General features: G+C 43.2%; 2 protein-coding genes across 2 annotated transcripts; both read left to right on the top strand.

Moving 5' to 3' along the window:
- The first annotated feature begins 851 nt into the window (after positions 1 to 851).
- Positions 852 to 7,191, top strand: LOC143026144 (uncharacterized). Its single transcript, XM_076186150.1, has 2 exons — positions 852 to 1,042; positions 5,857 to 7,191. The coding sequence occupies exon 2, from the start codon at positions 5,857 to 5,859 to the stop codon at positions 7,024 to 7,026; it is 1,170 nt and encodes a 389-aa protein (XP_076042265.1). The 5' UTR covers positions 852 to 1,042; the 3' UTR covers positions 7,027 to 7,191.
- LOC143026143 (uncharacterized) lies at positions 4,192 to 5,545 on the top strand. The gene has a single exon (XM_076186149.1). The coding sequence runs from the start codon at positions 4,313 to 4,315 to the stop codon at positions 5,498 to 5,500; it is 1,188 nt and encodes a 395-aa protein (XP_076042264.1). The 5' UTR covers positions 4,192 to 4,312; the 3' UTR covers positions 5,501 to 5,545.
- Positions 7,192 to 12,803: the final 5,612 nt, after the last annotated feature.

Raw genomic sequence — 12,803 nt, forward strand, 5'->3', positions numbered from 1 at the left:
TGAGTAACGCAGGACCTTTATGGAATCTACATATTCCCTTTCACACGGAAAGTATAACATCTTGCAGTGTCAATGTGTTCGTAGCTTTCGAATCCTGAGTGGATTTTGATCTCTGGTTTGCTTCTTTGTAAACTCTCAGCGCAGGGCTCTCCACCAGCGAATCGTATGTTTGCGTACGAATGTGTGTGCATGTATGTTTTTATATTGTGTATGTGTATGTGTATGTGTGTGTGTGTGTGTGTGTGTGTGTGTGTGTGTGTGTGTGTGTGTGTGTGTGTGTGTGTGTGTGTGTGTGTGTGTGTGTGTGTGTGTGTGTGTGTGTGTGTGTGTGTGTGTGTGTGTGTGTGTGTGTGTGTGTGTGATTCACCATGGTCGGACTCGTGCTGACCTATGGATCAGAGTGGTAGATATTTACATATTACAGGGTCAAGACAACTTAAGTAAATAATATGCTAAAAAAATTCCTTGCATTTATGTATACCGGAGTCTCGTCTAAGCCATTATCTCGTATTTATCTATATTACACGTGATATACCCAGCATCACAATCACTGGCTGAATGTTGTGCAGGGTGGTGATGAGCTTGCTCCTGATTGGTTGGAAGTAGTCCAGAAATATCTCGCGACCTTGTGAATAACACTCTCCTATTAACTCGTTAAAGTCACCCATTTCTTTAATTCCGCATTTAAAGACACTGTTTTAACACACACAGGTTTTTATAATTTGTTTGTATGTATCTAATGTTAAGATGAAATAAAGAAACGCTTGTGGCGTTTGTTTCAAGAAACGTTTCCTTTGGGCTTAGGGGGGAGGGAACGAGAGGAGGTCAAACGTTGCCACGCCTCTCCTCACCACCTCACTTCCTCTTTCGGCTCTCCCTCCACTGCCGACACTGCCCATGACAATGAGGAGTGCTTGCCTACCTTCTCCAAGACCATCGTATATATAAAGCCGAAAAAGCAGATGATCCGACAGAACGGCTGAACATCCTCCAGCGTTCAGTTCTCGCCTCCTTTTTTCGATTCGACTACAAAACAAGCAAGGTAGGTGTCGAACTGCGCGGAAGCTGCAATTGAAAGAGTCCCAAGTGATACCGAGGGATCCCAGTTGGACTCTTGGACAGCGCGCGCTGTGCCGGCAGGTGATAGAGTGAATTTGAGTTCTGTGTGACCGAATGAAGTCCCGGATACTGTCGACTGGGTGTCTGGCTGTAGACAAACACCGTGAGAAAGACTGGGAAAGTGTTGCGTCCCTCTGCGAGAAGAGAGGTCAAAGACGACAAGGGTTTTTGTAAAAGAATCAGTCCGCCACGTTTTGTGTGATTTCCAAGTGTTGAGGTTTTGGATTTTCTTAACATGGGTACAAAGACAGGTGTTTAGTGTGCTAAGAGTTAAAGATTTGTGAATGCATATAGATCTATATGCATCTTTCATGCACACACACTCACACACACACACACACACACACACACACACACACACACACACACACACACACACACACACACACACACACACACACACACACACACACACACACAAACACACACACACACACACACCACACACACACACGCACACACACGCACACACACACACACACACACAACACACACACACACACACACACACACACACACACACACACACACACACACACACACACACACACACACACACACACACACACACACACACACACACACACACACACACACACACACACGCACACACACACACACATACACACACACACACACAGAAGGACTTGGACACACAGATACACAAATGTGCACGCTATATATACACATAAATATATGTATGTATATATATATATATATATATATATATATACATATATATATATATATGTATATATATACATATATCTATGTATGTTTATATGTATATATATGAATGTATGTATGTATATATATACATATACCAAGGCTTTTTCCCCCTTTCAAGGGAGGTAGCCAAAAAGGGAAAGGCATAAAAACACTCCCACCCATTTCATCCCAAAATACACTCCACACCCCTCCCACCCTCCCTCTCATCTGAGCACCTCCTGGATGACGGGCCATCCCCGCACCTTGCCCACCGCCCTGGGTCAGAAGCAGTGTAGCAGGACACAGCACATCCACAGCAAGGCCGCTTCATTTAATCGGCGACCCCCCTCTCCGTCCCCCCTTGCATATAAGGAGAGGACGGGGAGAAATCCCTTCGGGCTGCGTCAAAATTTACTCACACATACTACCCCCCCCCCCACCCCCCGCCCATTCCTCCTCATGCAATCACAACATCATCCATATACAACCATTCTCCACTCACCTCTGTCTTCCATCCTCTCCCTTCCTTCCTCAACAGACATTCCCCTCTTCCCCAAAGCCCCCTTCACCCCATCCATCCACCTCATCCTAGGACGTCCCCTCATGTTCACTCCCTCCACATCTGCCTTCCATACCTCTTTTACTAGTCTTTCTTCACTCATTCTTTCCATGTGTCCAAACCATCCTAATATTCTTTCATCAACCCTATCTCCCAGCTCCTTTTTCACCCCTGTTCTCCTCCTCACCTCCTATATTTCTCACTCTATCCAGCCTAGTAACCCCCACCATACTTCTCAGACACCTCATCTCAAACACATTCAAACTCCTTCTCTCTTCTTCTCTTATGTTCCACGTTTCTGCCCCATACAGTGCTGTTGGCACAATCACTCCTTCAGTACAGTCTCCTCTTCGCATCCATTCCTAAATGTCTGTTCCTCATTACACTCTTTAATCCACCAAGACGTTTACTCGCTTCTCTCAATCTACATTCTACCTCCACCTTCACTCCACCTTTTCCTGCTACACTTGCACCCAAGTATCTAAAACTATCCATTTCCTCCAGTCGCTCTCCCTTAATGTTCACTTCCAGTCTACTGCCACTTTCACCCCTTGTACATCTCATCACCTTACTTTTACCCACATTTATCTTTAGCTTTCTTCTATCACATACTCTCCCAAACTCTGCCACCAGCTTCCTCAATCCCTCCTCTGACCCTGCCACAAGCGCAGTGTCGTCCGCAAACAACAGCTGGCTCACCTCCCACTTTTCTATATTTTCTTTAACCATCTCCAATCCCTGACCCACTAACCTAGCATTCACCTCTCGCACCACCCCATCCATGTATAAGTTGAACAGCCAGGGCGATATAACGCATCCTTGACGAAGTCCCACCTTTACTTCAAACCACTCACTCTGTCCATTTCTAATCCTGACACAAGCTCTACTACTCTCATAAAAACTCTTGACAGCTCCTAGAAGCTTTCCTCCTATCCCATAAATCTGCATAACCTCCCACAGTGCCTTTCTGTCTACCCTATCATAAGCCTTTTCCAGATCCATAAAAGCCTTCCCCTTTCCTATAGCTTTCTCACATATCTGTCTTACCACAAAAATCTGATCTACACAACCTCTACCCGTCCTAAATCCACACTGCTCCTCACCAATTACTCCTTCTGTTCTTCTCCTAATCCTCTCAATCAAGATCCTCCCATAAGCCTTCCCTACTACACTTAACAGGCTAATCCCTCTGAAACTACTACATTCACACTTGTCCCCTTTTCCCTTGTAAAGAGGAACTATACAGGCACTTTTCCAGTCCTCCGGTACTCTACCCTCTCTCCAGCAAACATTAAATAACCTCACCAACCAGTCCACCATCACTGAACCTCCCTTTTTCAGACATTCTGCATGGCATCCATCCAGACCAGGTGCCTTACCTGCTTTCATCATCTTTACAACTGCCTTCACCTCATCCTTCCTTAATTTCTTTGTCAGTGACATAGCGACGACTCCTTTTATTTTTTTTTTCTTCACGGTTTTTAAAGATTTGATCAACGGTGAGTGTGTAAAACTCCAGAAGAAACGATCGTCGCCGTAACTTGAATTTTGAAGTTCAAAATGGTCGGTACTAAAAAGACGATGTTCATTGTCCAAGAATCTATTGTCGATGATAGTGGGATGTCACATCACCAAATGAGCCCGAGTCTCGATTTTTCGCATCATAAGGGATAAAAGGCTCAAAGCTCTAGGGGCGTACATGCAATGATACATTTTGGGGGATCCGGACGCCTGAGAGACTACATTGACGTGAAGACCGCGCTTTGGCTCATCTGGGCATAAAGTCCATCCGGGTCGGTCCATATGCTGCAGACGGGAAGTTGCACAGAGGGAGCGGCGCGTGATTGGACTTTATTCCCCGATGAGCGATGGGCACGGAGGTTCCAATCACCGCTGCTCTAATCTGTGTGATTTCTCTTTTGCAGAATGGTGCGTGCTGCCTCGTTGGTTCTCCTGCTCCTACCGGCCCTCGCTCTGGGAGAGGGAGATGCCCAGAACTATAATTACGCGCCCCCTGTCCAGAACGGCTACCTTCCTCCCGTTAAAAAGCCACCTTGCCCTACGGTCACCTCCCAAGTGTACACAACTGTTTACCAGAACGTACCAAGCACATACGTTGTCCACAATGTCAACACCAAATATGTGACAACCACGCACATCAGGACACAGGTTGTACCCACCACGGTCTACACGACCCGTATCCACACCCAGGTACACTACCAAACCAGCGTCGTTCAGGTGACCAGCACCAAGTACGCTGACCATGTCGTTACCAAAAACGTTCCCAGTCCACCCATTTATAAGACAACCTACGTCACCACGACACGCGTCGTTCCTCAAGTTCATTACGTCACGAGGACCCACATCCAGACACAGGTGGTGCCCGTCGAGGTTACAAACACCCAATACAAGACCGAGTACAGCCCTGTTGTCAAGTACCAAACAAAGTACGTGCAGACGACACAGGTCATCACCCTGCCCGCCCCGACAGTCCGTCAGACCCAAGTCCAGACCCTCGTCCAAACATCCATCTATAGGCAACCGTCTCCTCCTCAGACTCGCGTGAAATACACCACTGTGTATACACAGTCAGTGCAAACTCAGAGGGTCCCGTCTCCCCCAGTCTATTCCACCAAGGTCGTACACAGCCAACAGGTCATACCCACCGTCGTCGTCAGCACTCGATACCAGAACAGCTACGTGACGAAACAGAATGTCGTCACCCGGACAAACACTGTCACCCAGACCGGTTACACTACCCAATACGTTCCCCACGAGGTTGTCACGACTCAATACACCACCAATGTTGTTTACACTACCCTTTACACGACTCGTCTTCAGCCCTACACCCAGATCCACACCGTTTTGCAGACCAAGTACAACACCCCACCTCCGGTTTACAGTACACATCAAGGTTACTACACCTCTGTTGTTCAGGTCCCAGGTCCCAACCGAGTTGTGACAAAGTACGTCGACCAGACACAACAGAGGCAGAAGGTAATCTACGAGACAAAGGATCAATACGTACCGGTCACACGTACGAAGACAGTGACAGAGCCTTGCTCAAAGTCTGGATATAACTACCAAGCACCTTCCAATCCTTTCTATATCTGAATATTGTAATATATGTGCCGTTTTCTCCTAGAAAATGAAGACTTCTTTCTTTCACATCTTTATTCGATACATTCATCTAAGTGTTGATGATCTGATATCAAAGCAAAACAAATTAAAATGTCAAGGGTCACCGAATAACTTTAATACTACATAATAATTTAATGTGTTTAATAAACACGAACTCATCAATGAAGCTATTGATTAACCTTAATTCTTTGGTTGTCCGCTATATGTCCTGCTTAAGGTAAGAATATTTTTCACTACACGTGATAATTAGTATATCTGTACACATTCTTTTTTACGGTAATTTAACTTCAGCTGTGTCTCATTTATATTTTTTGTCCAAATACTTGCAGATGAGGTGTCTTCTGCTATTGTGCTTCCTGTTGGGATCGGCTCTCGGTGGAAACGTCAAAAGGCCGATTCGTGACTCACCTTCTTATGGGGTTGTGCAGTCTTCCCTGGACTCCTACCTGCCTCCTTCGAACGAACCCTGCTATCCTTCTGTCGTGTATTACACCAGAACCTCTTATAGTCAGGTAGTCGTACCTACTACTGTCTACAGTAACCAGGTGCAGTACGTGACTACGACGCAGTACCAGAATCAGGTCTACCCTTCCACCTACTACTCCCAGATAGTAAGCACCCAGTACGTACCTAAGGTACACTACGTGACCCAGACTCAGTACACAACCCGCTACAACACCAGAACTCAGTACGTCACACTCCCGCCTTCAGTTCATTACGTCACTGTGACCAAAACCCAAGATCAAGTTCAGGTTCAGTACAAGACACAATACACAACTCAATACCAGAAGGTCCCAACAACAATCTACAGGAATGTCGTTAGTACTAAAGTGGTTCCCCAACAAGTAGTCAGCACCGTCTACAAGACCAATGTCGTCACCAGCACCGTTCAGCTTCCTCCCTACACCCAGGTGGTCACCAGCAAGACATACTCGACCTACTACAGCACCCAGGTCATCCCACCTCAAACCGTCTATGTTACTCAGACTGCCTACAAGACCAACTACGTTACCACCACCGTAACCTTACCTCCAGTGGTCAAGTACGTCACATCCACAGTGGTCCAGAGGGTGTACTCAACATCCTACTCGGAGGTCGTGAAAACCAACGTCCAGACACAATATGTCACTAGCACCAAGACCCAGCAAGTGGTGTCCACCTATTACCACACCCAGCGCGTGCCTCAGTACGTCACACGTACGCAAGTGATCCCCCACCAGGTGGTGAGTACCCACTACAAAACCAACGTCGTTCCCACGACTATATACAGGGAACAGGTAGTCCCCACCTACGTCAATCTTCCGGCCAAAACCCAGTATATTACGACAACCAAAACAGTCACCGTGACACAGACTCTTCCTGGACAAGTCAATACCATTTACAGCACCAATGTCGTGTATTATACGAACTCCGTCACATCGACGGTCTACAACAAAAGGTACAACACCGTCTATGCAACACAGACTGTTAAAGGAAACTGCATGACTGGTTATTATTAAGACAGTCCTGCGATTCTTTTCCCCCTCGGTTAAGTAGCACATATTTAAAATACTAAATTATCTCGTGCTGACCACATTTCTTTCTTACAAAAAATCTGACTGTCACTCATTATCTTCGCAGTCCTTCATTTCAATAGAAGTAACGGCATTTACTGTGGCGTTAATACGATACAATTGAGCTATGCCTTGTGATATTCACTAGTGTAATAGCTATAGTGCCGTTGCTTTTGCTTGAAAACTGTGAAAAACTACGTCGTCTCTTTACAGGGCAAAATGTCACCTTATTCATTAACATTCTGAAGAAACCTAATGTTTAATCAATAAAATAATTTACTATGAAAAAAATGTTGTATTATTTCATATGGTAATTATGAGAGGATTTTTTCTTTTCACTTATAAAAGAAATTTCACAGTTGAAATCCATTATTCTATTTGTGTGAATAATTACTTTAAAGAAGGGTACTGATTATATTAATTTGTTTCCATAGTGAATATAATGGAAGGGACTAGAATGTTAAGTTTGAAGAAAAAAAATGTAGGGTCATTATTCACTGGCCATATACATAAGATGCAATGAATGCACCTACACCATATGAAGTTGTGGGGAAGGATACTAGATAATAATTTTGTCACAGAGAATTCCATGAAGAGGTTACCAAGTTTTTGTTCATGGAACTTTTCTTCATATGCAAAATTTGAATCTACTACACATAATCTTCTTAAACCGATCACTGTGGTAGATGGACGTGGTAATTAATATCTAATAAATTCATCTTTAGGTAAGCTGATCAAGTATTCATTTCAACATGAGTAAACAATGAAATCATCATAGCTAACTAGGTTGAAAACAAAATTGATTTCAAGTGTGTTAAGGATATTAATTAGATCTACATTATTCTTAACAAGGCAATTAGAAATAGAACCTATAAGTGGGCTTAAAATGAACCACTTTGTTATTTCATAACTGGCAAAACCTATACAACATACAATTGTCGAGGTGGCTCGTATATATTTTTAGCCAGGTTGTGTTTCTATTTCTGAAGAATGAAACAATACATACTATGGTGAGACGTATTAAGAATTAAACAACAGACTTAGGGAACACAAAATGGACTTTAAGCATCACGGGGAACAAACTCTCTAGCGAACCACATCAACACAGAAGAACAATATCATTGTCAGATTAGAAGGGAGCTATCGTTTTTGTTAAGGGTCTACAGAAAACAACGGTAGATCATCGAGTCATTTTACATAGCCAAGTACAACATCACCAACAAAAGGATGTAGCAGGCTCCGGTTCTTTTAGTCATTTACGTAGGAAGATTGTAACAGACTAAATTCCTAATCTTGAGTTCCCGCGATCGAGGCTCTGCGACTGCTAAATTTAATTGTCTGAAAGACATCACTGCATCTAATCATTTATTCTATATTAGTTACGACAGTAAAGTAAAAAAAAAAAAAAAATCTCGCACAAATGATGCCATACCTTCTGATGGGATTGGGAGTAGGGTAAAATTTCAGGAGGACGTGCAGGAAGTACGATCGGCACCACTTTCTAGTCTACAGTTTATAGTATAAGAGTACACCTGGAACGTGATTTTTCGGGGTAAAAAGGTAGTCATAGCCTCCTATATACAGTTGTTGCCAAATGGCAGGCTTGTGTCATCACAGTAATCTACTTAACAATCGCTGGCTCAGCAGATTACCGAGTGTCTCATTGCGCAGGTTCATGGGAGGACCAGTGAGTCTTTAACCGGACCTCACCAGGTACGGGTGATGTATATGTATATATATATATATATATATATATATATATTATACATATATATATATATATATATATATGTATATATATATATATATATCAGACAATCTCTATGACCGTCGCGCAGAGGATTTGAACCCGCTGCTTCTGGGCCCAAGAGAGGCTCCATAACACCCGTCCTAGACCACTCGACCCCTGACGATATAAAACCGTATGAACTCAGAACCTATTTGTTTCCCGAGATTAGGGAGGGTGCTAACTGCTCCCCAATATAACACCCATTTCACAATACGGCCAATCGCACTCGTGGGAGGGGTAAGGACCGGAACGAATCCCTTTTACACTTCTCGCCATCGTAACTATATTAGAAATTCGCTAGTAAACAGCGACATCAATCAGACAATCTCCATGACCGTCGCGCAGAGGATTCGAACCCTCTGCTTCTGGACCCAAGAGGGGTTCCATAACACCCGCCTTAGACCACTCGACCACCGACGATATAAAACCGTACGAACTCAGAACTTATCTGGTTCCAGAGATTAGGGAGGGCGCTAACTGCTCCCCCATATAACCCCCATTTCACCATACGGCCAATTGCACTCATAGGAGTGGTCTAAGGCGGGTGTTATTTACACACACACACACACACACACACACACACACACACACACACACACACACACACACACACACACACACACACACACACCCTGACTTTTAAAGGTCAGATTTCAAGACTTCCATAACTTTTTGTATTTACAGTTTAATGTACATAAAAAAACATACTGACAGTATTCTATATAATTCCACCATCTACATCTTATCAAATTTGGCAAAAAACAGTTTTGTCTTCATTTCATTGCGTCGTCTGCTATTCGAAACATTCCGCCCGTGCGCTTCGGGAAAGGTTCGGGGAATTCCGCGTTCGTGACGTCACAGTTGCCAAACAAACAATATTGTTATTCTGAATATCTAGACTTCGGAAAAGTGGTATGCGAGGCGCAATTAAAAGTGAATTTTCTGAATAAATTCTTCTGTAATAGGTAAAAGCTTTATTTGTATGCTTTTAAAAAGTACCTTTTCGATGATTTTTAGTGAATGGTATATCTGTTGATATCTGACCTTTAATTTACTAAAAAAGTAATTAATACAATTAAGTGCTTATAAATGGTCACAGTGTGAATAACTAATACTTGGTTCACATCCCCTTTGCTTTTTTCAATGCAATAACCCTTCTAGGCGTGCTAGTGATTAGTCCACGAATATCATCTTGAGGGATTTCTTGCCATGTTTCCCGTAGTAATACTAACAGTTTGGGCTCTAAAGATGGCTTCCTGTTAATTTTGCGAAGTTATCGGTCTAATATGCCCCAGAGGTGTTCAATAGGTTTCATATCCAGGGACTGACCTGGCCATGGAAGTTTCCTGATCCCATTTTGGCTCAACCAATTTTGAGTTGCTTGACCAGTGTGGCAAGGAGCTCCATCTTCCATAAATAGGAAGACATTTTTACTCATTCTACCAATGGAGAATATTGGAATGAGTCCTTTCTTTAATATAGTAACATATTTGCCTAAATTGATGTTTCCTTGACACTCCACAAGCTCCACTCCACGTCATTATTGAAATGCCCCCATGTTTTACTGTTCGCTTCAGTCTTTTGAGGTCAAACTCTTGTCTACAGAGTCTCTAGACCCACACTCGTGACTCATCAGAGAAAATGACAGTGATCCAAATGGCCACATGTCTCTCCACCATCTCAACAGCCCAATCCTTTCTGCGCTTCATATTGGCTGGACGAAAGAGTGGTTTCCTTGTTGCAGCTCTGTCATAGTAACCCAGCTTGTGGAGATACCTGACAGCTGTTCTGGGACTGACATCAGCTTGCGCTGCTATGTCAGAGGCATTGCAACGTGGATTTTCTTCGACATTTCTTTGGACAAGACACAAGGTTCTTTCTGAGGGCCCAGGACGTCCTGAATGAAGTCCTGTGCCCCGCATAGGTTGGTAGAACACCTAGCAGAGCCAATATCAACATCTTTGAAGGGATTTCGTGGGGCACACTTTAAAATATCCACTGGTCTTATCGGAAGACTGAATACAATCTATTTTGTAGATAATCGAGTAGTGAGTTTCTACATCGTCTCCTTCTACAATAATGTCATAATAGATGATGACTTTTGTGTTGTTTTAAAGCAAGTACAACAGATGGACGCTGACAGATTTTGCCCTCAACAAGAAAGAGTACTTGGAGCTGATAGAAAGATGTATGAAACCTGATTCATTTAGTTTCAATAACCAGAAATATAGAGAACATGAAGGACTTCCAATGGAGTCTTCATCAAGTGCGGCAGTAGCGTCACTTTACATGAAATCATTATAAAAAAAATATTAAACCACATCATACCGGACAAAGATACAAAGCAATTCGGGAGATCACCCATACCTGGCGAGGTCCGGCTAAAGACTCACTGGTCCTCCCATGAACCTGCGCAATGAGACACTCGGTAATCTGCTGAGCCAGGGATTGTTAGGTAGATTATTGTGATGACATAAGCCTGCCATTTGGCAACAACTGTTTATAGGAGGACTGCCTTTTCACTCCAAAAGATCACGTTCCATGTGCACTCTTATACATTGCATTATACTATAAACTGTAGACTAGGAAGTGGTGCCGATCGTACTTCCAGTACGTCCTACTGAAATTTTACCCTATTCCCAATTCCATCAGAAGGTATGGCAGCATCTGTGCGAGGTTTAGTTTTTATTTTTCATTTCTTTACTTTTTTTTTACTTTACTGTCGTAAGTATTATAGAACAAATGATTAGATGCAGTGATGTCTTTCAAACAATTAAATTCAGAGGAAGGCGAAGTGGACGAGAGATGGAAGGAATACTTCCCAGAGCTTCTAAATCCAGCAGAAGTGGAGAGACCAGCAGATGAAGAAGTTATTCAGAGAACAGAACAAAATAGTATAATAACAACAAATAAAATTAAAGATGCTATTAAAGCTATGAAAAGCGGTAAAAGCCCTCGAAGTGATAGTATACCGGTCGAACTACTGAAGGGAAATGAAGATATAGTTAAGTGGCTAACCAGAGTTTTTAACGTTGCCTGGAATGAAGGTAGAGTGCCAGCTGATTGGGGGAAGGCAATTACTTGTAAATCTTTTAAGAAAGGTGATCGCACCGAATGTAGGAACTATAGAGTAGTATCACTTCTGTCACAAGTGGGGAAGATATATGAAAGAGTACTAGAGAAGAGATTAAGAATAATAGTTGAGGACAAGCTGGAAGAAGGACAATATGGATTTAGACCCCAGAGAAGAACAACGGATGCAATATTCACTCTGAAGATGACAAAAGAAAAGAACTGGGAGTGGGACCAACATGTGTACATCGCTTTTGTAGATCTAGAAAAAGTATGTGACAAGTTACCAAGGAATGAAATATGGGATACTTTCGAAGACCCAACATATATGATAGAACCCTCATTAATTAGAGCTATAAAGAGTCTTTACAGAAATAATGTCAGTGCGATAAGGACCCAGCTAAGAGAGGATAACTGGTTTGAAGTAACTGAGGCTGTAAGGCAGGGTGGTGTGATATCTCCTTTACTATTTGTGCCGTTCATGGACAAGAGCATGAAGAGGTTGAGACTTGGGGGAGAGTATTTAATGTTGAGATGAAAGAAAGAAATGCTTGTGGTGTTTGTTTCAAGAAACGTTTCCTTTGGGCTTAGGGGGGGAGGGAACGAAAGGAGGTCAAACGTTGCCACGCCCCTCCTCACCACCTCACTTCCTCTTTCGGCTCTCTCTCCACTGCCGACACTGCCCATGACAATGAGGAGTGCTTGCCTACCTTCTCCAAGACCATCGTATATATAAAGCCGAAAAAGCAGATGATCCGACAGAACGGCTGAACATCCTCCAGCGTTCAGTTTTCGCCTCCTTTTTTCGATTCGACTACAAAACAAGCAAGGTAGGTGTCGAACTGCGAGGAAGCTGCAATTG

The sequence above is a fragment of the Oratosquilla oratoria genome, chromosome 6 (genome assembly GCF_046742065.1).
Source record: "Oratosquilla oratoria isolate Oo_2021 chromosome 6, ASM4674206v1, whole genome shotgun sequence".
NCBI classification, from domain to species: Eukaryota; Metazoa; Arthropoda; class Malacostraca; order Stomatopoda; family Squillidae; genus Oratosquilla; species Oratosquilla oratoria.

What these genes read in the sequence shown, in the direction of transcription:
- LOC143026143 (XM_076186149.1), top strand. Translation starts at nt 4,313, where the DNA reads ATGGTGCGTGCTGCCTCGTTGGTTCTCCTGCTCCTACCGGCCCTCGCT.
- LOC143026144 (XM_076186150.1), top strand. Translation starts at nt 5,857, where the DNA reads ATGAGGTGTCTTCTGCTATTGTGCTTCCTGTTGGGATCGGCTCTCGGT.